Genomic DNA, 24,431 nt, shown 5'->3' with positions numbered 1-24,431 from the left:
AGATTGAAAGAAGCGGGACAGAAATGGAGAGATAGAAACAGCAGCATTAGGCCTGTGTGTGTGTGTGTGTGTGTGTGTGTGTGTGTGTGTGTGTGTGTGTGTGTGTGTGTGTGTGTGTGTGTGTGTGTACTATCATTACACACTAGCATATACTGACAGACTCATCTCACTCCATTCACTCTAGGAAGCAACAAAAAGACAGCACATTTTTGCCTGCATTGTTATCATCGCAATTGTAAATGGCTAGTTATTAGTGAATGAATTTGCACCCTGTCTTTCCTGCTTGCCTTGCTCATATATGTGTGTATTTCATATGTATGCTCTTCATGTGTGTGTGTGTGTGTGTGTGTGTGTGTGTGTGTGTGTGTGTGTGTGTGTGTGTGTGTGTGTGTGTGTGTGTGTGGGTGCGTGTGTGTGTGGGTGTGTGGGTGTGTGCGCTTGTGTGGGTGCGTGTGTGTGTGGGTGCGTGTGCATGTGTGTGTGCCTGTGTGTGTGTGTGTGTGTGTCTAGACTAGGTCCATCCACTGAGCCAGTGTACCACAGCTGAAACTGTTAACCCATTGCCCATCCATACACACGGCATTCCTTCCCCCCTACTGTGAGTTATGAATGAGCTCTCGAGTGGTGCACCCCCAATGCACGTCCCCCTAGCAGTCAAGCCCCAGTGATTAATCATACTTTGGTTCCCCCTCCCCATCCAACTCTGTTTACATGGCCTCCACTGGCACCATCTCGACTCCCAGCAGAGTCAGCTCCTAAACAGCCTTCTCATGTCAGCCTGGCCAGGCCGGGGCAGGAATGCTATTCGGTTTCTGGGTTCCTTTTACCTGTTTTTTTCCCCCTTCTTCAACAAGTCATTAACAGAGAGGGGCGACGCCCTCCCAGTGTGAGAATGTTTCCTATTTGTGTGCAGTGTGCATGGCTGGCTTGAGCAAGACTGGGACTCGCATGGGATGAGTTTAGTGTAGTCTTCCATGTGTAGCTGTAATTGTATCAATCCATACAGAGAGGAAAAGAGGCAGTGTGTGTGCATGGGGCAGACTCACGCCTCCTACCCTTTCAGTGTTTTGGGTGCTAAGTTGATCATATGTCTTCATCTTAAGTAAATACCATTTGAGAGAGCAGGGAGAGAGAGAACACAGGGGCTCACCACAGAATTCCCCCTCTTCCCTCCTCTCCCATGGAAACCCGTGGAACACTAGACAGCCAACATGTTGCACAACTACAAAGGGGAATTTTCACTCTTTGGGAATTGATTACATCGTTCCATTTTCATGTTGACATTGGATTTCATTCCATCTTGACATCACTCTTTTTGGTCTTCGTTGATAATAATGAATACAAATGGATTTGGAATCCAGGGGACCTAGTTCCTTGTAGAACCTGGCATTTAAACCAGAGGAGTGGCGTTCTCTGTTGGCTGCACAGCCGTGGTTGTTATGCTAGCAGCTTGTGGCTAAGCTGGCTCCACATGCTGTGAGAATGTCTGAGTGCAGTGGCAAAACCATTTATTTACAGGCACTTCCAGAACTGAGGTCTAGCACCCAGAGCCCAAGTGACACCCTGTGTGTGTGTGTGTGTGTGTGTGTGTGTGTGTGTGTGTGTGTGTGTGTGTGTGTGTGTGTGTGTGTGTGTGTGTGTGTGTGTGTGTGTGTGTGTGTGTGTGTGTGTGTGTGTGTGTGTGTGTGTGTGTGTGTGTGTGTGTGTGTGTGTGTGTGTGTGTGTGTGTGTGTGTGTGTGTGTGTGTGTGTGTGTGTGCACGCGTGCGGGCATGTGTGATTGCGTGTGTGACAGCTGTATGTGAACAGGGAAGCACAGAGCTCAACTCTTTGATCGCCCCATACACACCAAGTCTCGAGCTGTGAATAACACACATACATCTTGTCTGATATTTTACATTCTCAAACTGAGAGATTCCAACGAACTGATTCACCCACAAGAAATGAAACCAACTGTATATCACATTATTAAGGAGAAAAGCAGAATATGACCATCATGATCAGAATATTTCACAACCTACACTGTGCTGAAAGTGCCTCTAGACCAAGCAAGCAGCAGGCTGAGAACCATTTCGTTTTCACCGCTATCGATTTCTACCTCCACCAGCCTCCCCTGGTCCTAATACAAGAGTAGATATTATTGCTCCACTCTTTCAGCAACCTCGAGCTCCTGTTTATCTCCTGCTACCTCCCTCCCCCACTGGAAATTCCTGACACTAACCCACAAATCCACTGCTGAATTCCTGTTTTTCAGCCTAGCGATGGTGGTATAGTGGTGAGCATAGCTGCCTTCCAAGCAGTTGACCCGGGTTCGATTCCCGGCCATCGCAGCGTCTTTTAAAGAGTAGGTGAAGATAAATACACACCATACTACGACCTTTGAGGTAGTTTCCGTGGTAGCCGCTGCACTCCGGAGTGGGAACTCCCTTGGAAGTAGCTTTGGGATGGAACCCTTTTCTCTTCCCCACTCTCAACTCTGAGTCCCCCAATGTGCAGATCTAACAGAGGGGGTAAAAGACCCCCCGCTGGCATTCCGACAAGTAGCAGTGCCTGAGATCTGAAGACTTATCATTTATCACTCCCCGGTAATGCCTTTGGTTTTGCTCAGCAGCATATGGAGGCGGTGTGATGTGCTTGGGTTCAAATCAGGGGAGGCTGGTGGATGTAGAAATCAGAGGATGGGGTCATTGTAATGCATGGAACGAAATGAGGAATGGTATCAAACATGTGTGTCATGTATGGACCGGAATTAGGAATGGTGTCAAATGTATGTAATGCATGGAATGGAATGAGGGCCTCCACCAGCCTCCCCTGGTCATCTAATCTCTACCGAAGCCCCAGTGGCCTAATGGATAAGGCACTGGCCTCCTAAGCCAGGGATTGTGGGTTCGAGTCCCGTCTGGGGTGGCTGGAAGCAGAGTGGCGCAGCGGAAGCGTGCTGGGCCCATAACCCAGAGGTCGATGGATCGAAACCATCCTCTGCTAACTGTTTTTTTGGGGGTTTGAGAGCATGTTGGACAGCATGTACATTTACATTTATGGCATTTAGCAGACGCCTTTATCCAAAGCGACTTACAACAAATACATTTGTTTAAGTAAGTGAATCATCTATCCATCAGTCATCATAAGATAAAGTAATCAATGCTCAGACCAGGGGCCATGGGCAGTCACAATGCTAAAAGAAGGAATTTTTTAAATTATTATTATTATTATTAACAGGAGAGAAACTTGTACGGGGGGGTAGTGGGGGTAAAGAGGTCTTTTGGAGGTACCGTAAAGATGTAAAAGCAGTTAGCAGAGGATGGTTTCGATCCATCGACCTCTGGGTTATGGGCCCAGCACGCTTCCGCTGCGCCACTCTGCTTCCAGCCACCCCAGACGGGACTCGAACCCACAATCCCTGGCTTAGGAGGCCAGTGCCTTATCAATTAGGCCACTGGGGCTGCTTTTGGGGGGTGGGGGGGGGGGGGGGGGTCCTCTAGACTGCTATGGGGGGGGTCCTGTAGACTCAATGGGTTTCAATGGGTTCAAATTGAATGGGTTCTGCATATGTACTGTTCTAAAAGGGACTGCGATGGCCGGGAATCGAACCCGGGTCAACTGCTTGGAAGGCAGCTATGCTCACCACTATACCACCATCGCTAGGCTGGAAAACAAGAATTCAGCACTTCCCAGAGGGAGTGGAGGAACGTGTCCACATTTTACAGAGGGGGAGGGGAGGCTGCAATCACAGAGCCTCACTCACTGAACACTCATTCACAGAGTAGAACGTTCCTGACTTGCAGATCTGGAAAGACTCTGGGTAGATGAGAGGAGAGAAACTTGTACAGGGGATAGTGGGGGTGAAGAGGTCTTTAGAGGTCTTTAGTAGGGACTGTTAAGATGTAGCCTGAAGAGATGGGTCTTTGGGCAGAGATGGGCGGAAGATTGGTAGTGACTCTGCAGTCCTGACAGCAGTGGGAAGCTCGTTCCACCAGCGGGGCGCCAGGACAGTGAAAAGCCATGACCGTGGCCACTGCATCCACGTAGAGGCGGCGGTGCCAGGCGGCCAGCTGAAGTGGAAGAGCGGAGTGATCGGGCAGGGGGGGTTTGGGGGCTGACCGTTGCTTGCAAGTAGGGAGGGGCTGTTCCCTTTGCGATAGAATAGAATAGATCATCTGTGTGTCTGATGCTGAGGCCCGCTGTCATATTGGCTTCCTATGTCAGTCTCAGCATACAGGATATATGTTCCATAAACATTCAATTCATCTACCTTTCAAACATAGTTATCTGGTTATGTTATCCATGTTACATCCAGACTAGTCTCGTGCATAGCCATAGAATGACGCCTCCTTTGGAGGTCTGGAGAGTTTTAGATTCGCCGATCTGGCTTGGATTGAACTGGACGGAGCGATGGGAGAATGCGCTCGCAATTTCATTGGATGTTACATTCCAGGAACCCTCCCCTCCACATGCCTGTTGAATGGTTGTTTGTTGTTATGTGTATCATCTTTTCTGACTGGGTAGGACTATTTTGAGTTGCAGAGTTGTTGCCTGTGCTACCTTGCTTCATTGAACAAAATTATAACCTGAAGGAAAAACTGAATTCAGTTTTTTTTGGAGCTCCGCTCTGGTTTAACGTGTTGCGAGGTGTCACTAATTTCAAACATGTTTCCACCTCTTTGTAATCACTTTTCTGCAAAGGATTTCCCCAGGCTTTCCGAAGTAGGAAAGTTCACCAAGGTTACATCCAGACTAATGTTGCCCCACCTTTTCCATGGTTGTATTGTGCATGTCAGCAGGACCACACTCTCACACGAAGAGGAGAGACAGCACGCCATGTTAGAGAGATAAGAGTAGAGCATTGCACGGAAGAACTGCACTCAATGGACACACACCCAGCGAGGCTGGTGGAGGCAGAAATCAGAGGACGGGCTCATTGTAATGCATGGAATGCAAAACAGAATCGTATCAACACATGTTTGATGCCATTCCTCATTCTGTTCCATGCATTACAATGAGCCCATCCTCCAATTTCTGCCTCCACCAGCCTCCCCTGACAGACACACACACGCACGCACGCACGCACGCACGCACGCACGCACGCACGCACGCACGCACGCACACTCACACGCACGCACACACGCATGCACTTGTAATTATATATGAAATACCAAAGAAGCAAACAAGTAATGAGTTATTATTGTATGATAACCATTATAAATGCTTGCATAGATAGTTGTACTAAGCAATAGTTCACCTCCAGAAGTTGCAAGTTGGTAGAACTGATCTTAGACTGAGAAGTTACCATTCTTTACCACATGAGGGAGCACACTCACCAAACACTTTATTAGGAATACCTGTACACCTTCTCATGGTGGAGGTGGTGTAATGGTGTGGGGAATGTTTTCTTGGCACATTTTGGGCCCGTTAATACCAATCAATCATCACTTGGATGCCACAGCCTATTTGAGTATTGTTGATGACCATGTGTATCCCTTCATGGTCACAATTTACCCATCTTCTAATGGCTACTTCCAGATGATAATGCATCATGTCACAAAGCAAAAGTCATCTCAAACTGGTTTCATGAACATGACAGTGTGTTCAGTGTTTTTCAGTGGCCTTCCCAGTCACCGGATCTGAATCCAATAGAACACCTTTGGGATGTGGTCGAACGGGAGATTCACAGCTTGAAAGTGCACCTGAATAATCTGCAGAAATTGCGTGATGCAATCACGTCATCATGGAGCAGAATCTCAAAGAATGTTTCCAACATCTTGTGGAATCAATGCCACAAATGATTGAGGCTGTTTTGAGAGCAAAGGGAGGCCCTACCCAGTATTAGTATAGTGTTCCTAATGAAGTGCGCAGTGAGTCTACTTCATAGTTAGACACTCGAAGCTACTTCAACCCTGTAGACATACAATTCTCTTATAGACCCTCCATATAAACTTCTGAATGTTGTTCTCCTAGAATGCAGATTAAGCATTATCAAGCATTCTTATGGAATAAGTAAAGATACAACTGAATGTTGTCTTACTTGAATTAATCCTACTCTATGTCATGACATAATAAACTTTTAACACTTATAACGCTGCTCTCTGTGAATTAAATGCCCAATCTGTACATCAACCATAACAATGACCATCAGGATACTGTAAGAAAACACAATACAAGCTTTTGTCTTTTTACAGTTTATTACTAAAATAGGTTTCTGGTAGCGTTGCATTTGTGTGTGTGTTGAGCTGACAAAATGTGTGTGTGTGTGGAGGATGTCCTGTCCTCTAGCTGGTCAGAAGACGAGGGGGGGGTGATAGGGAGGGGGAGGGGGGGGGGCAGGGAGGGGGAGGTGGGGGCGCCTTAGTTGAAGCGGACCCTGCGCATAGAGCCCACGGTGTTGCTCTGAGAACCCCAGTCAGAGGAGTTGTTGTAGTCACGTTTCTCCAGGACGTAGTGGGCACCTCTGAAGTTGGGCTCCTGGTACACCACCCAGCTATGGACACACACACGCACAGAGGAGATAGGATGGTTAGAGACAGAGATGCTTAGAAGTGAACACTTTTTTTAGCACGCATTCAGATCCAAACAGGGTCCAAACAGGTAAGACGAGAGGCCCACTTACGCTCCTCCGAGGACCCGGATGGAGGCGGCTCTGTTGAGGCTGTAGCGACTCATCAGGTTGGGAATGTCATCCTGGAGCTCGGTCTTCTTACCAGAGAAGCCAGCTCTCTCAAACAGGTGGGCCTTGGCAGGAGAGCTGTCCTATTGGCACACACACAGATACAAAGAAAGGTCAGGCGAAGTCCTCTCCTTATCACCTTTCCTAATTGTTTTTTTGTTTTTTTAATATATATGTTTTTAGAGCATTTCTGCTTTTTTTATTGGGATAGAGATAGTAGAGATTGACAGAAAGGATGGATGAGAGGAGGGATGACATGCAGGATATGTCGATGGCCAGAATCAAACCAGGGACCTTGCGATGATATGGTATGCGCCTTAGTGTGCTACGCCACTGAACGCCCTTTCCTAATTTATTTGATTTATTTGACTTACAGTGCGTGTGTGTGCATGTGCGTGCGTGCGTGCGTGTGTGGGTGCATATGTGCTTGCGTGTGCGAGTGAGTGAGTGAGTGAGTAAGTGAGTGTGTGTGTGTTCCACCATGTCTGACCTGTTTGACAGCGCGGACAGAGGAGATGTGGTCCACCTGGGCACACCACTTGTCGTAACAGTTGTACTCCCCCCTCTCAGACATGTCCCACAGGAACTGGCGCCCCCGGAAGTTGTCATGTTCGTAGCCCACCCATCTGCAACACAGATAGAGAAAGAGGGTGAATCTCAATAGTCTTTAAGCGGCCTCCTTAGGTGAAGAAAGAGGGTGCATCTCAATAGTCTTGAAGTGGCCTCCTTAGGTGAAGAAAGAGGATGCATCTCAATAGTCTTTAAGAGACCTCCTTAGGTGATGAAAGAGGATGCATCTCAATAGTCTTTTAAGTGGCCTCCTCAGGTGAAGAGAGAACCCAGAAGAGAAATGGGAAATAGGACACAATGCGTAGAGCACAGAGATAAATACAATATAGAGCTGCTACATTTCCACAAAAAGGGGAGGATACAGGGTTAGGGAGAGAGATAGATACAGATAAATGTAGAGAAATAAAGCAAAGAAAAAGGACCTATCCGTGTTCTTCATTTTGTTTCGAGAAGAAACAGATGAACACACACCAGAAAAAAAAGAGTTTGAAAGAATAAGGTTAACCAGGCCGAAAGTGAATTGTTAGGTTTTGTGAAAGTAACATGAGAACGAGAACGTCAAATCATGCTGCTGACATGGTTTTTATGACACTAGGTGGCGTACTTACGCTCCACTCTCCACCTGCACAGAGTTGCATTTCTCTGGGAAGTTCTTATCAGTGATTTTCTGGCAGTCAGAACTCAGGTCCAGGCGCCTGCCGGCAAAGTTCCTCTGTTCGAAAAGAGTCACCTGAAAACAAGCAGAAGAAACAGTTCCCCTCCTTCATCTTCAGTGAACTGTCACATGGTGTGGGTGTGTGTGTGAGGTAACATGCATCACAATACTATATACAATGTAAATCACATATCTTTTTTGCCTTCTTTTACAGCTATATTCTATACGAACATATAGGAATCTTAGAAAGATGACCAATTCACTTTCATTTCTATTCAAATGTGTCCATTGATGTTTAAACTCACCCTCCCACTGGACCCGTAGAAGGCACGTTGGAGCACAGACCCCAGCTTGCTGTCAATACAGAAGGAGACATCTTTACTCACGCACACGGACACACACACGCAGACACGCACACACGCACAGGCGCACACGCACGCACACGCGCACACACACGCGCACACACGCACGCACACGCGTGCACACATTCTGTACATAAATGATACACTTGACACACATTGATGTGAATATGCAAATCACAAAGATGTGTTCTCGTAAACCAAATGAGCAGTGAGTTGGTTGGTGATAGTCTCATTGTTGGTTGGTGATAGTCTCGTCAAGGTAAATGTCAATGTGAAAAAAGATAGTTCTCTGCAACTGTAGAGCCAACGTCTGAATCTCCTTGTCAATTTTTAAGACAAGGGACATCTGTTATGCTCTTAATTCTCTCTTACCACAAATATTAGTGTTCCCCAAACGATGGAGTATTGATGTATACGTTTTCTTACAGTAACACAACTAACACAAGACTTCAGGCCATAACCAATTACAATGGACCTTTATTAAACCATCATTCAGAATAAAATGATTCGGGCGACTGGTGTTGGATGTGTCACAGACAGACAAACTTGAGGACAGAGAGGCACATACAGTATACAGGCAGGAGGAGGAGGGGGCTCAACAGCAGCCATGTGGGTCGCCAAACACTCACACCCCCCCCCCACCCCTCCCCATACCAACCCCTCATCTGGCTCCTGGCCCTGGCTCACGGCACTCTGAACATACCTGGTTTGTTGGGCTAATCCTGTGACTTTAGTAAAGATGTTCATGTCAGCTCTGTGAGAGCAGGAGAAAGGCCCTTAAATACAGCAGCGCCCAGGTGGCCCAGGAGATACTAGAACCCTCATAGTCTTTCTGCAACTCTCGCTCAGTCCCTGACTGCATTCATATGCTAAACACAGGCTCACCTCGATCCACACGTATGCTGTATTCTTGCCCAGGCCTGACCAATGTGTTTTTAGCGATACACATATACACAAACAAAATACATACACACACATGCACACACATACACACACACACACACAAACACACACACACGTATGCACGCAGGCACGCACACACACACACACACACACACACACACCGTACAAACAAACAAACAAACAGAAATGCACACACTTAGAAATGTATGTGTACATACACTCAATCACCCACCCAACCCCACACACACTCCACACACACATACGTCGAACAGGGAGTGCAGTGCAAACAGTTTTGGCCCCGAACCATTCAGCGCTTTTAGAGACAATGCTCTGGTGGTCATGATAATAAGCGTATTCATGCTTAGTGCAGGACTGGCTCTAAAGCACTGGAGTGTTTGAATGGGCTGGTGCCTCTGTGGGCTGCCACACTGACAATGGAGGCTTCTGCTATGGAGGTCTGCAGCTACTCATACGCACCCTAATGTAGATGGCTCCATGTATGCTATCTTACTGGGAAATAATCCAAACCACCCCCATGTCCAGCTTCCTGGGAAATGCAGTACACATCATGTGTTATTTCTTTGGATAATCTGCTGAACTGTTCCATGAAAAAATGATCATGTCTTTTCATTTCTAAATCGGGGCAATACTAATGAAATAGTTGAAATGATGAAAGAAAAAAAGCCTTAACTAGCTGGCATGGGTTACTGCTATATAGCTAATACTTGCTTTAGGTTTACAGTACAGGTTACATATCCCTAAACACTGCATACACTTAATGAGGGATATCAATTTGAGAAACTGATATAGATTGAATTATACTCAGATTATCATTGTGTAGCGGGAAGATAAACATATTACTAGGGGGATTCAAGGATGAGGTCAATCTAAATGGCGACACATTCTTTGTAAGATTTCGATTAATATACTTTTAGATTGTCAGTTCTAGGCAGATTACCACTGATACTATCAAGAAAACAGTTTTGTCACAAACTTCATACATACAGTCAGTACTTTGGACATATCAAAACCTCCACATTTGAATGTATGTAGAACTAGCCTCAATGTCTCTTCGGGCCCAACCTCCAAACTGATCACCCTCACGAACATAAACTTTGCTTACAGTGTCAAAATCCCCATTTCCAAAAGATCTGTTTACCCCAGCAAATTACCCTCACACGCCATTGACTTTGAATGGGGGGTATTTGGGTCTGCGTGTTTGATCCATGCATGGGGTCCCTGAATAGAGTCAATCTGCTGGATGCTTCGCTGGGTGGTTTTGTGACATTGGTGCTGAACCCTCTAGTAGTGAGGTTTATGAGAATGAACTAGGTCCAGAAGGTTGGGGACCTTTCTTGCATTTTGGAGTTGTTTCCAGTGGGGAACAAATGCAGGACTGGTAACAGGTAGGCATGTATATGTGGTTCTAAGGGGACGGGGGGAGAAGGTGGTGGAGAAAAAAGAGAGGGAGAAGGAACAGACAGAAACAGAGAGAGAGATCGATAGACACACAGGCTCTAGCAGCGGGCATTTTTGGGTCATCTTACTGTCAAACTTTCCGCTCACTTTTTGGAGATCAGCGACTCGAGGATTTTGGTGAATCATTTGCACCTCTAGGGATCCAGTTTGAGATGTCGCTGATACTCACTGTGTTGGACAAGCTGACGTATTTCCTATCTGTCATCGCGTTCTGTGTCAGTGTGTCGTACAGTTGGTTGAAATGAAACTTGACTATTTTATACTTCATTTAAGCCTCCAAATGATAGTGTTTTTGTCAGCGTTTTCAGCGATTGATTATGAATGATCCTATATCCTTGGAGATGTTTTGGAGTTTGAGTTTTGGTTCAGAGACATTGGATACCTAACACCTCTGTGTAAGTGGATGCTGTTTCTTTACTTGGAGATATAGAGTAGAACATATCATGCATGATGAAGTTTGACAGTCAGGTGAAAAAACATCTCTAAAGGCTCAGTATTAATATCCACAGAACCACGCCACATAGAATGAAGCAGTGTACTGTATTGGCCATGCAAGTGGCGTCTAGGTGGTATGCTAGTGTGGACATTGGACACGTTAAGCAGTTTGTGTTATTACACAAGAAGAATGAGCAGCAGTGCTAACTCCACCTGCGTAGTTAAACAAATGAGAAATGACAAAATCATTTACACTACAAACTGTGTAACAACATATAATTATAAGGTTAGTGGAGTAATTACATTACTACACAGGTGTAAGGGGCAACTTGATCTAAAAAACCAAACAGATCCGTTCTTCCCGCTGTACAGGTGTACGCGGAGACAACGAGCCACTCGTCCGACTACATCACCATGTTACTGCAGCGCACGCTGAAACTGAGGCCCTGCCATGTGCTTATGTTGGTGCTGTGTGTGTCAGCCAGCGAAGACTTCGACTGGACCAAGAATGACCGTGGCTCCTTCTACTATGGCACTTTTCCAACTGGTACTGTACACAATGAGAGGCCAAACTGCATGTTTTTCTTTTTTCTTTTTTACAGAACACAATTTGCATGAGAAATGACAAAAACAGCAGTCAGATGTTTCTGAGATCTGTGGTACTTTCTTTTTGTGTGAGACACTGCATATGGCACCTCTGTAGTCAGACAACAATAGGGTGTAAGTACATTAGTGTCGACACAAGTCCTAATACTGTCAAATTAAACTCAAGTTGCAGTGTTTGTTGGTTTATATGGGGACTATTCTATTCTATTCTATTCTATGATTCGAACTCCATCTCTGATCCTCCCAATGTTTCAATGCCCTCCACACCTATAGGGTTTTCCTGGGGCGCTGGGAGTTCAGCCTACCAGACGGAGGGAGCGTGGGATAAAGATGGGAAAGGCATGAGCATCTGGGATGCGTTCGCCCACAAGCAGGGCAAGATCTTCCTCAATGACACTGGAGACACCTCCTGCGATGGCTACTACAAATTCAAGGTGAGATACAGTCTAGGCCATCGTATTGTACAACCTCTGATCATCTAAATAGCACAGAAAACCAGGGAAGATTTGAGGGTTGTAAGATGTAAGCAGCATTATGATACTGCTAAAATTAGATTACAATGCATTTAAAACAAGCTTAGATAGGAATTTATTTATCCGATCTTTCTGCTTTCAGGATGACATCACCTTGATGAGGGATATGAAGTTCAACCACTATCGTTTCTCCATCGCTTGGCCAAGGATCATGCCCAATGGAATTAAAGGTACATATTTATTCACATTCTGGACCAAGACTAAGACTACTCCTTGACTGAAGACCTTGCTCAATGCAGAATCTCCACTGAAAGTGCTTCCTAGTCCTATAGTGGTCCTCTGTGGCTCAGTTGGTAGAGCATGGTGCTAACAATGCTTAGGTTGTGGGTTTGTTTCCCGCTGGGACCAAAGATGCTGAAAAATGTATGAAGTCACTACAACGTAAGTTGCTTTGGATAAAAGCCTCAGCTAAATGGTGTACATTATATTCTATAGGCTTCATCTGGCTCCAAGACTCAAGCAATATGTGTTTGTGAATGTTATTGTTCATGGAGATGCACATTTTCCTCAGCGGATCATGTCAATGAGAAAGGAATCAAATACTACGATGACCTCATCAACATGCTACTGGAGAATAAGATCACCCCCATTGTTACGTTGTACCACTGGGATTTGCCACAGGTGGGTACTTGGTGGTGAACCACTATTATTCTGCCTAGCAGTGGCTTTCCTATGTTTCCTAACAGACAGCAACTAAGAAGTGACTGAAAACAACTGTGGTCAAATCTAAATGTTATGTTGACAGTCATTTCCTCCATTTTCAAAATATCTTTGCGGATGATGAGAATATCTCTCTTTCCTCTCCAATGACAACCAGGTCTTAGAGGAGAAATATGGCGGATGGCAGAACATCAGCATGGTGAACTACTTTAACGACTTTGCCAACTTATGCTTTGAACGGTTTGGAAATAGAGTGAAGTACTGGATCACTTTCAACAATCCCTGGGTAGGTCAACAACACATGAACCAATACAGTACCACCACGATACAGACTTCTCTATGTTAGAATGGAACTAGAATAGAATACAATAGACCAGAACATTGGCTAAAACCTCATACTTAGGTTGCATGAAATTAAATTCAGCCTGCTCCATGTTGCTAGTCTGTTGCTGTAGAAGGTTATGAGACTGGGGAACATGCACCTGGACTGAAGATGAGAGGGACTGGGGCCTACAAAGCCGCCCACCATATTATCAAGGTAAGCTTCAGACCAGAATCAGTCGCTAGCAACAAAGGAGATGGAGGTCAGTCATTTTTAATGCAAGTCAGGGACATCCGGCCGATTTCTACCTCCACCAGCGTCTCCTGGAACTTACAGTAATGCTAACAAAGATGGACTCCTTATAATGTCTTCATGTTTCCCAGTCATCTATTGGGATTCATGTTGAGGTTTTTTTTTCCAATCTTTATGTATATGTCATCTAATACATGGTAACGCCATCTTTCTCTCCTCCGTTTCTAAACAGGCACATGCTAAAGTTTGGCACACTTATGACATTCAGTGGCGAAGCAAACAGAAAGGTAGCCAATGAAATTACTCAGAGAAACACATTGATGTGCACTATGAAACAAAATTGACTATATCAGATACCATTGCCTGATAGGACAGTTAAATTGTTTCCATGTCTTCTTTCAGGCTTCGTTGGGATCTCCTTGGCTGCTGATTGGGGAGAGCCAGTGGACATCACCAACCAAAGAGATATCGAGGCGGCAGAGAGATACGTCCAGTTTTACATGGGCTGGTTTGCTACACCTATCTATAACGGAGACTACCCCCAAGTGATGAAAGACTACATAGGCAAGTAACGTCAGAGGTAGCACAGGAAATGTGATATGAAAGACAACCTTTATCACTTTGTCACTATGAAGACGGTATGGGGTTATCTCCACACAACATACAATTATAATTCATAGAACAGACGTTCCCTTTTAAGCCAACACTCTAGCCTTGTTGATTTGAATTCTACACACCAGGGAGGAAGAGTGCTCAGCAGGGGCTCGGCGTCTCCCGACTGCCTGTCTTCTCGCCCCAGGAGAAGAGTTACATCAAGGGAACCTGTGACTTCCTGGGCATCGGCCATTTCACCACACGCTACATCACTCAGAAAAACTACCCATCGGGCCGTGGGAACAGTTACTTCACTGACCGCGATCTGGCCGAGCTGGTGGACCCACGCTGGCCCGACCCTGGCTCAGAGTGGCTCTACTCAGTGCCCTGGGGTTTCCGTCGCCTGCTCAACTTTGTCAAGGTAGGCACAGTACCACTTGGACCGAACCGTAGATGAACAATCACATGACAGCTTAATTGAATTCTAGAATAAGATTCTCATGATTACAATCAGAGAATCATGTCATTCTAATTCTACCCACCAAGGCCCTTCCAATTGACCTTTTTTTTTTTACAAACACATGCATGCCTTCATTGTCATTGTTCTGTATCCCTGATAGACCCAGTATGGGAACCCCATGATCTACATTACAGAGAACGGGGTCTCGGAGAAGATGATGTGTACAGACCTGTGTGATGACTGGAGAATGCAATACTTCAAGGACTACATCAATGAGATGCTCAAGGGTGAAGATAACATTGTCGTAGTGGAACAAATGATATCTTGCATAGAGGTTTAGTTGTTAGCTGTGCCATTATGTCAAATCAGATCCTTGAGTTGCCATGAAACTCACATAGCACCCCCTGCTGGTATTCTCTCTGCATTGCAGCTATCAAGGATGGAGTGAATGTGAAGGCTTACACAGCATGGTCACTCCTGGATAAGTTTGAGTGGGACGAAGGCTTCTCTGAGAGGTTTGGTCTGTACTACGTGGACTTCAGGAACAAGAATAAACCACGTTACCCAAAAGCCTCAGTGCAGTACTACAAACGCATCATCAGCTCCAATGGCTTCCCCAATCAGAGAGAGGTAAATGTCCCTCTCAACAAGCAGGCTAACACTACAGCTAGGGCATTTATTAGTTTATTCAGAGTCACACACTATACTGATACAATACTGTATTATCTTTAAGAAAGATCTGTTAATCAGAAGTGTAACACCTCTTGTTTGATGTATGAACATATTATAAGACAATGCTCACAACGGTCATACAGAAAGGTACATGTTATTTGGTGCTGACAGTTGATACTGTTCTCCTCAGGTGGAGAGCTGGAAAAGGAAAGCCACGGAGACCTGTTCCTCCAGCAACCAGCTTCTAGCTGCAGGTCAGTAGCACAGTATACACCAACACAGCAGCACACAGGTGGATACCGCCGGGAGGAAGGCATTAGGCACTAGCTTGGGGAGCTAACAAACATTCCAGGCTTTAGCAAGGTGGCTCATCAGGTGAGCGTGGTTCGGAAACCACCTTTGTAACACTAGCTGGGGCAAACAAAGGACAATTCTGACCATAGTTCAATTTTTCAACCTCTAACAGGATTTTTCTTTGTTTGCCCCTCCAGCTAGAAGAAAATCCCAGGAAAATCAGGAACATGCAGGAATGCCAAAGGCCTGGCCTGTGCATGATGAAGTTTAGGTACTAGGACTGAAATATATTTATTGTGGGGTTGACGAGTGTGGTTTAAAAAAAACAGATTGCATAACTTCATAAGATAAGATAATGCCTCATACTGCGTATCTGTATACCATTTCTGTCCTAGATCCCTTGACCAGCCACATGGAGATGGTGACAGAGATCGTGGTCCCTACTGTGTGTACCCTCTGCATCCTCCTCAGCGCAGTGTTCCTCATGTTTTTGCTGCGTGGACGCTTCTAGAAAACAGGCAAATATAGCCATTCCAATGACACACACACACACACACACACACACACACACACACAGAGTGTCACACATAGACACACAGTGACACAAACACAAACTGACCTACACGACACTAATGTTTTCTGTAGTAACAGTAGCACATGGAAGACTTCCAACGGCAGAACATGAATAGTCAGAAGACGATGAAAGTGTTATTCAGGACTGTTCCATCATGAGGTGATTGTTGATTTAAGTGTCATTTTCACTTTGTAACAGATACCTGTGTATCTCTACACAATGGTCAAAACAGCCTAAAACTGTACATGTCAGATTTCACTATGAATGAATTCAGGATTGGTGTTTGATGTGAAATAAAGAAGGCTTTGTTTCGAAATACTTGTATAGAGAGATTTTTAATGATAAATTCTCGTTTGCTTTACTGAGCCTTTAGATAGTACAACGATAGCTGTCTTTTATATTACACTGATCCCTTTTATATGCATATTGAGGAGACAATTTTGGACAGTACACTTTGAAATGGAACAAATTCAATTCTATGTTAAAGTGTAAGTGTACATTACTCTCTGTATCATGAATATTTAATGACATTTCAATAAAATTCTACAATCTGCTTGGAAACGGTTTGACTCCTTTTACAGGCCTGCCATCACAGAAAGAAGAAGCATAATGTGCATTATAATAAACCGATAGAACTTTGTGCAATAGAACAATTGAACCTTATACTATAGTCTCATTACTTGGGAAATGAAGATACCGAATAATACAATGAACAAGCATACCAAAACTCAGAAAAAAACTAATCATGGACAACGATGACACTGCAGGGAGTTAGCAGTATGCACTAAATGTGTCAACATGCATAGAAAAGGTGGGCTTGCATTTGATTGGACCTTTGCAAAAACCCGGCAGGAAAATGGGAGGAGGGAACTATTTGTGTTCTCAGAGCTCTAATAAGCTCCATCTAGCTCCATTACGATTTCCGGTTTCGCTTTTCGCCATTTTTTGAGGCTTCAAAATAAAAGCGCGAATTAAAACATGAATGGAAAATGGGGTCGCACTATTTTCTCTTATTTTTGCTGAAATTACGACAAATTACCAAATAGAAACTACATACAATTTTGAAGTAATTTGTTCTTTAAAATGTAATTACCCTAACCCTAACCCATGCCTATTATATATATAAACTGGACTGTACAGAACCATTGTTCAAAGATTAAGATTAAATTAATCTCTGGTTCCACTCTACTCAGCAACACTTTTAGAATGCACATCAGGTGAGTTTGAGTCAAAAGCGATGTCTTAACAAATGCTGATATACATAGGGAACTTTGAGCTGTATGGCGCCAGTAAATAGCGATCAACATTTGCTAAGACATCGTTTTAAACTCACCTGATCCATATTCTAGAAGTGTTGCAGAGTAGTACCAGAGATTAATTGAAATCTTTGAAAAATTGTTTTGTACAGTCCATTATTCTGGGGCAATACTCGTCAGGGTAATTACTAACTAATCAGGGTAATTATTAACTGTACAACTCCTCCGACTGGCTGGGGGATGTTAAATCATACTGGACTGTTCTTACTGTATATAATGTTTCAGATGTCTATTTTATTTATCTTTTTTCCATTGTCACTTTATTTTGTTGTTGTTTGTGATGTGAGCTGCTGTAACACCTTAATTTCCCTTCGGGGATTAATAAAGTATCTATCTATCTATCTATCTATCTATCTATCTATCTATCTATCTATCTATCTATCTAATTAGGATATAAGAACAATTGCAAACCATTCTGGGGCAATACTGTACCAACATTATATGGTGATATATATTTGTTAAGATAATTAGCATGTTTAAATGCTAAATAACGTTTAACTTGGGCGCTCTTATTTTAAAGAAATCCTCATTTACACATATTTACATTGACCGGAAGTTGGTGGGCTGAGTTGCACTATTGTAGCTCAGAGAACACAGATGAGACTCTCCGCGTCAGGGGTGTTCTTCCAAAACTAGCAAGCTACATCAACAAGGTACATTTATTCTAATTGTTATTTCCCACAACATTTGAACTTTTACTCACGACGATGGACATCTGAGTCGTCTCAGTGGCATGAAGCTTGTGTTGAATATCCCAGGTTCCTGCTGCCGCAATAATATGAGTCCTATTTACTTAAATCCATTAAGTTGAAGTAGTGAGCAAGCTAACACTTAGCTTGCTAACTCTGGTGCACCTGTTATGTCAAGTCAGTGCTAGCTAGCCTTACCTTAGATATCAAACTAGTAAAGAGAGTTCGTATTTACAGTCAAAGAGGATGAGGTATCGGGCTGGTGTCGGCAAAATTGAGCATGACACAGTTGTAGTCCCATCTGCTCCATACAACCACAAGTCAACTGATACCTATTTGTCTCTAGCTTTTCATTATTTCAAAGTAGCTGGCTGTCTGGGGTGAATGCTGATGTCTGTGTCGGTATCTTTGTGCCACTGAGATTCGACCATCTGAATCTGAATCGCAGTGTCTGAACAGTGACGGTGTGTCGCAGCTCAGTGATGACTTGATGGTCATTGAGGCCATGAGCTACTCGCTTACTTTGTGCTGCCACTTCCCACACATCCATTCATCCAGACATCATTTACTAATCTCCATGTTTGTGGAATGAACCATGGTATAGTTTAGCCCGATGTATACCATTGACATACATACACAACACTCGTCCTGTTGAAGGATACTGTGTAGGTAGAGTTGTGAGCTGTCATGTCATTTAATTTTTCCTTGCTGCAGCCCAGGGTGCCATGATCGATCCTCAGGAGAATGGCCTGTTGGACATCCCGGACTATGAGAACATAGAGGATGAGGCTTTTCCTCCTCTCCCACCGCCCTTCTCCCCGGGCGGTCAAGTCGATGAAGAAGGGAATCCTTTTACCAATGGTGAAGACAAGGACACCTTGGGTTAATTTCCACTGCACATCTGTAGACTGTGTCTTACAATCACCACAGTTCTATCATACATCACACTTATTTAAAGACACGTCAGGTTTGCAGTCTTGCATGACATGTTGACAAGTGTTTGTCTGAATTGAAATCTGTCCTTCTTGAGGTGCAATACTTGTATCAACGGCTGCAGAGCTGATAATGACACAAATGTGTCAAAATACCTGACGAGTACATCGCCTTAAGTATTCAAACCCTGTGATGTGTTTGAGTTGTATCCCTCATAATCTGGTTGGTAATGTTTTGGTGATGTTCAGAAGACGAGGAGGGAGAGATTTCCAAGTTGGCTGATGTACCTGCTGTTAAAAGGAGAGGAGTGAAGAGGCCCCAGCCCAAGCTGGACTCTCAGAGGTACACAACGTTTGCATGCGTACAGGGAGACAAGGCTCTTGGTTCACCTGAACCGTACATGATAACTTGTCAAGGCTTTACTTATAGATTATGTCTGCGATTTGAAACATACCCGGGAGATATGTGTAGCATACCGTCCCCCTTAGCCTACTTTGTTTGAGTTTGAATCAAAGTATGCAACTCTGAAGTTTCTTTTTTGAAGAAATCAAACGGTATGCTATATGTTTGATGTTCGGTGTTATTTTTCCTTCAGGCTGTGCTCTGAAAGAGGACTTCCGGCTCTCCGCACCCTGTTTGACAATGTTCATTTCAAAGGCAAAGGACATGAGGTAATCTTAACTGTCGTCAGATTCTTTCAATCGAATATAGCCCTGTAGGGCTAGGCTGTTATTTTCACAAAGGAATCCAATTGTGTGTGTGTGTGTGTGTGTGTGTGTGTGTGTCCAGACTGAGAATCTGCGAGTGTTGATGCAGAGCATGGAGAATTGGGCTCACAGACTCTACCCCAAACTGCAGTTTGAAGACTTCATAGACAAACTGGAGACACTAGGCAATAAAAAAGAAGTGCAGGTGAGAAAACTCCTCCATATGATCCTCCATGGTTTTAGGGCATTTAAATAATACGTGTGAAACCTTAATTCTTGCTTTATTTTCATCAGACTTGTCTCAAGCGAATACGATTGGACATGCCGTTGACACATGACGATTTCATAGGCAAAGAGGGTAAGAAACAAATGTCACTCTCATACAGGGCGTCTTTACAGTAATACACCAAAGACTAGGTGGAAAACAGTACATGCAAGTGTCTTTTTGAAGTAACAAGTGTATGATATTGTTATTACTACAGAAGAAGCCTTGACTTGTCATGTTCCTAAACAGATAAAAATGTAGTGATTCACAGGCTGAGTGACTTTCTCAATTCATCTAGGTGAGGAGGAGGAAGCATTAATGAGAGAAGATCGTATCCATGACGACCCAGACCCGTTCGGAAATAGGGCTTTCGATGACGAACCCCCAGGACTGATCCACTCCACCCCCGCCCCCGCCCCCGCGGCCCTCCCCTCCCTGACTGAGGAGCAGCAGAGACGTATAGATCTGAACAAACAGTTGGCCCTGGAGAGAAGATTGGCACGCATGCAGCAGCACACAGGTCAGTCACGCAACGACACCTAGGAGGACAATTATGACAGGCTAGAAAATTATTTGCAGTTCAAAACAGTTCCAAAACACCAGTGGGTTATTTTCCTGAAAGCCATCTTAGCTTTAAAATCATCTTCGGTTCATGTGGGCAGCGGGCTACAGGGAACTCATCCCATATCTCAATTTCTCTGCCGGAACTTGATTCTAATTGACTATAGGCAATACCTGATATAGAGATTGAATTGCATACATTTCATGGCCTGTTAACATTGAACCAAATGACCACAGCTGGAACAGGTATTTGGAGTAATACAGTAATGCATTTATGTGACTCTCCTCCCCTCCTCAGATTCCTCCCAGACCGTGACTTTGAGCCAGTCAGCAGAGGAACCCTCCACCAGCTCCTCATCACATTTCTCCAGTCAGAGGAACCATCAGGAGGACGATGATGATGATTTGGACCACAGCCCAAAGAACAGACCTCCACACAAAAGCTCCCCAGTGTGTGAGGGGAGAGACACCAGCAACAGCCCTATTCCTGAGCTGAGCAACGGCCAGGAGGACAGCGACTGACACACACATACACACACCATCAAGGTACCTTGAGAGGACTACCAACCAACCTAAGGACGTTTCTGTCTGTTCAAGTTCTTACAAGTCACCAACGTGGTCATATTATTGACCCACTTTTTCCTGTTCTACAGAGTGTATATACGGTTTGTTTTGACAATTCACTTGAAGGGGCCTTAATGATGTTTCCTCAAGCCATGTTTGTTACTATCTGTAAAGATACTGAGAGCTAACTTTGATCATGCTTTTTCATGTATGTTTCTTTTCTTTTTTTATCACAAAACGTTTCTTGTCGTCAATAAAAGTATTTTAAAAATCTTTTAAAAACCCTTCTGGCTCAATTGTTCTGTCACCTAGCATTTTTGGAGTTTAGCTTGCAACGTCACGAGCATGTTAGCGACTAAATTGCAGTCAGTAGATCCAATTCACATGCGGAAGGATCAAAGCTTTATATTGTTTCATGCCAAGCAGTGTCCAGTATTATATATTATCATTGGTCCAGTAGCTGCCTGAGTGCACGTCATATCATTCCGTGCGCACACATCCTATCATGGGCTTAGACCCCAAACACATAATGACATTAATGACGATAATACGAATGCATACTACTACGACTATTATTGCACTATATCACATTTGTATAAGTATTGATCCTTTACTCAGTACTTTGTTGAAGCACCTTTGTCAGCGATTACAGCCTCAAATCTTCTTGGGCATGATGCTACAAGCTTGGCACACCTGTATTTGGGGAGTTTCTCCCATTCTTCTCTGCAGATCCTCTCAAGCTCTGTCAGGTTGCATGGGGAGCGTCGGTGCACAGCTATTTTCAGGTCTCTAGAGATGTTCGATCAGGTTCAAGTCCGGGCTCTGGCTGGGCCACTCAAGAACATTCAGAGACTTGTCCCGAAGCCACTCCTGCGTTGTCTTGGCTGTGTGCTTAGGGTTGTTGTCCTGTTGGAAAGTGAACTTTTGCCCCAGTCTGAGGTCCTGAGCGCTCTGGAGCAGGTTTTCACCAAGGATCTCTCTGTACTTTGCTCTACGGACATCTTTCCCTCGATCCTGACTAGTCTCCCAATCCCTGCTGCTGAAAAACATCCGCACAGCATGATGCTGCCACCACCATTCAGGCTAAAGAGTTAAATCTTGGTTTCATCAGACCAGTGAATCTTTTTTCTGAGAGTCCTTTAGGTGCCTTTTGGCAAACTCCAAGTGGGCTGTCATGTGCTTTTTACTGAGGAGTGGCTTCCGTCTGTCCACTCCACCATAAAGGCCTGATTGGTGGAGTGCTGCAGAGATGATTGTCCTTCTGGAAGGTTCTCCCATCTCCACAGAGGAACTCTGGAGCTCTGTCAGAGTGACCATTGGGTTCTTGGTCACCTCCCTGACGATGGCCCTTCTCCCCCTATTGCTCAGTTTGGCCGGGCAGCCAGCTCTAGGAAGAGTCTTGGTGGTTCCAAACTTCTTTCATTTAAGAATGATGGAGGCTACTGTGTTCTTGGGGACCTTCAATACTGCTGAATTTTTGTTGTACCCTTCCCCAGATCTGTGCCTCGACACAATCATTTCTCGGAGGTCTACGGACAATTCCTTCGACCTCATGGCCTGGTTTTTGCTCTGACATGCACTGTCAACTGTGGGACCTTATATAGACAGGTGTGTGCCATTCCAAATCATGTGCAATCAATTGAATTTACCACAGGTGGACTCCAATCAAGTCGTAGAAACATCTCAAGGATGATCAATGGAAACAGGATGCACCTGAGCTCAATTTCGAGTATCATAGCAAAGGATCTGAATACTTATGTAACTGTGATATTTCAGTTTTTTATTTTTTAATAAATTAGCAAACATTTCTAAAAACCTGTTTTCGCTTTGTCATTACGGGGTATTGTGTGTAGATTGATGAAGAAAAAGATGAATTGAATTCATTTTAGAATAAGGCTGTAACATAACAAAATATGGAAAAGGTTAAGGGGTCTTTCCAAATGCACTGTAGGTATGGCATCAAACGTTGCCATTCTATGCATTACAATGAGCCCGTCCTCCGATTTCTACCTCCACCAGCCCCCACTGGCCTAAAGGAACTGTTATTCACATTCAATTCAGGGGGTCGTCTTCAGACAAGTAGAGTATTTGCTGTGTTTGCTGTTTGAGTACTCACAGGAGTAGTATCCATGATAGGTCACCTCCTCTAAGGCAGCTGTGCCTTATATTCTTGGTTTGTAATGTAGGGGGTCCTTAAATGATGCTCTCTCTTGTCTTAGGCCTGCATAATAAGACAGTTGTAGTACATTTTCTATCTATACAACTGGTTCTCAGTGATTTCAAAGAAGAACAACACAGCATGTTGTAGGCTACAATAGAACAGAAATATGATTCTAATTCTAATGTGTCATAATCCAGTTTCATAATGTCATTTTCTTTGACAACCAAGTTCTGACATAACCACGCCCCCGCTCGGTTCACGGGTCTACAAATCAATTTCATTGGATAGCTTCTCCCTATTAGTTACCGTTAATAACATACACTCACCCGCGCATCAGCTGGTCATTGAGCAACTTTGACTCAGGAGGTCTGTCCATTCTCAAAATGCGGTCGAGGCCAAGAGCCTTTAGCAGACCCTTAGTCTAATTGATGTAGGCCTACGAGACTAAAAAGTTCCCTCACGTACATACTTAATTTTCTCAGAACATTTGTAACTACAAATGGCTTGAAGTCTGTGGAGAGTGAGCGTTGTTTTTGGTGTGGGCTGCTGGTGTAAGAGTGTGCCTATAGGCATTAGGCAATGTGTGAATTAATATCACTTATCTCAACACTTTGCACATACCGAGATGTTTGAAACTTCTCTTTGCTATAGGCCCCCCACCGTTTATTATCTGTAGCTAAGCCTACTGGGTTGGGTTGGCAGATTCGATTAAATGTCCTCTCCAGTCGGCTTAATTAACATTTTTGTAGCATTCCTGAACATCTTAAAACAACTTAAATGCCAACCATGCCAGTGTCTGCTTTCCCACTTTGTGACAGTGCCATTGTAAAAAATAGCCATACTGGCAAGACAATATACGGTAGCCTTACAACATTGAGTTAAAGCAACCAGATCCAATGATTTTTGACCGTTAATAGGACGGGTTATAAGTAGTGTTTTTAAATGTGTGAGCTGGGTCTACTTTCATTGATTACTCCAACTGTATCCAGATAAATTAGGGCGTGAGCCCGATTTACCTTGGTTTACGAACCAATAGAGTCGTGTACTCAACGTCGGAATCGAGAATATCGACGATATGCGGGTTGATGATAATGGCTAAATAGGCAATCATTTAAGATGCATACAGGGCAATGGTTATAATGCATGTCTGATAGACTATACATTCTGTCCCTGTAATAACTCAATAAAACAACAGTGATCTTAA

The 24,431-nt window shown here is 44.2% G+C and overlaps 3 protein-coding genes across 3 annotated transcripts; 2 read left to right on the top strand and 1 right to left on the bottom strand.

Moving 5' to 3' along the window:
* Positions 1-6,341: 6,341 nt before the first annotated feature.
* crybgx (crystallin beta gamma X) lies at positions 6,342-8,997 on the bottom strand (the record flags this gene model as incomplete). Its single annotated transcript, XM_083680103.1, has 6 exons — positions 8,951-8,997; positions 8,191-8,239; positions 7,839-7,960; positions 7,151-7,286; positions 6,604-6,743; positions 6,342-6,474 (listed from the first exon to the last, which is right to left on the bottom strand). The coding sequence occupies exons 1-6, from the start codon at positions 8,992-8,994 to the stop codon at positions 6,342-6,344; spliced, it is 624 nt and encodes a 207-aa protein (XP_083536229.1). The 5' UTR covers positions 8,995-8,997.
* A 1,784-nt stretch (positions 8,998-10,781) lies between these two features.
* On the top strand, positions 10,782-15,968 carry lctla (lactase-like a; the record flags this gene model as incomplete). Its single annotated transcript, XM_083680581.1, has 14 exons — positions 10,782-10,844; positions 11,437-11,611; positions 11,944-12,104; positions 12,286-12,373; positions 12,715-12,824; positions 13,021-13,149; positions 13,306-13,401; positions 13,670-13,724; positions 13,840-14,005; positions 14,182-14,452; positions 14,652-14,778; positions 14,922-15,121; positions 15,354-15,417; positions 15,853-15,968. 14 exons carry the CDS (start codon positions 10,782-10,784, stop codon positions 15,966-15,968), a joined length of 1,821 nt encoding a protein of 606 aa, XP_083536707.1.
* A 1,999-nt stretch (positions 15,969-17,967) lies between these two features.
* On the top strand, positions 17,968-21,312 carry tipin (timeless interacting protein). Its single transcript, XM_083680112.1, has 8 exons — positions 17,968-18,000; positions 18,751-18,897; positions 19,218-19,311; positions 19,565-19,640; positions 19,759-19,881; positions 19,971-20,034; positions 20,240-20,461; positions 20,801-21,312. Exons 2-8 carry the CDS (start codon positions 18,762-18,764, stop codon positions 21,022-21,024), a joined length of 939 nt encoding a protein of 312 aa, XP_083536238.1. The 5' UTR covers positions 17,968-18,000; positions 18,751-18,761; the 3' UTR covers positions 21,025-21,312.
* Positions 21,313-24,431: the final 3,119 nt, after the last annotated feature.

Source organism: Argentina silus (assembly GCF_951799395.1).
Source record: "Argentina silus genome assembly, chromosome: 11".
Lineage (NCBI taxonomy): Eukaryota > Metazoa > Chordata > Actinopteri > Argentiniformes > Argentinidae > Argentina > Argentina silus.
Note: the sequence above shows the minus strand (reverse complement) of the source record. Positions and strands in the feature narration are given on the sequence as shown.

What these genes read in the sequence shown, in the direction of transcription:
- tipin (XM_083680112.1), top strand. Translation starts at nt 18,762, where the DNA reads ATGATCGATCCTCAGGAGAATGGCCTGTTGGACATCCCGGACTATGAG. An exon ending in AGGGAATCCTTTTACCAATG is followed by an intron (nt 18,898 to 19,217) that starts GTGAAGACAAGG and finishes GGTGATGTTCAG; the next exon opens with AAGACGAGGAGGGAGAGATT. An exon ending in CGATTTCATAGGCAAAGAGG is followed by an intron (nt 20,035 to 20,239) that starts GTAAGAAACAAA and finishes CAATTCATCTAG; the next exon opens with GTGAGGAGGAGGAAGCATTA.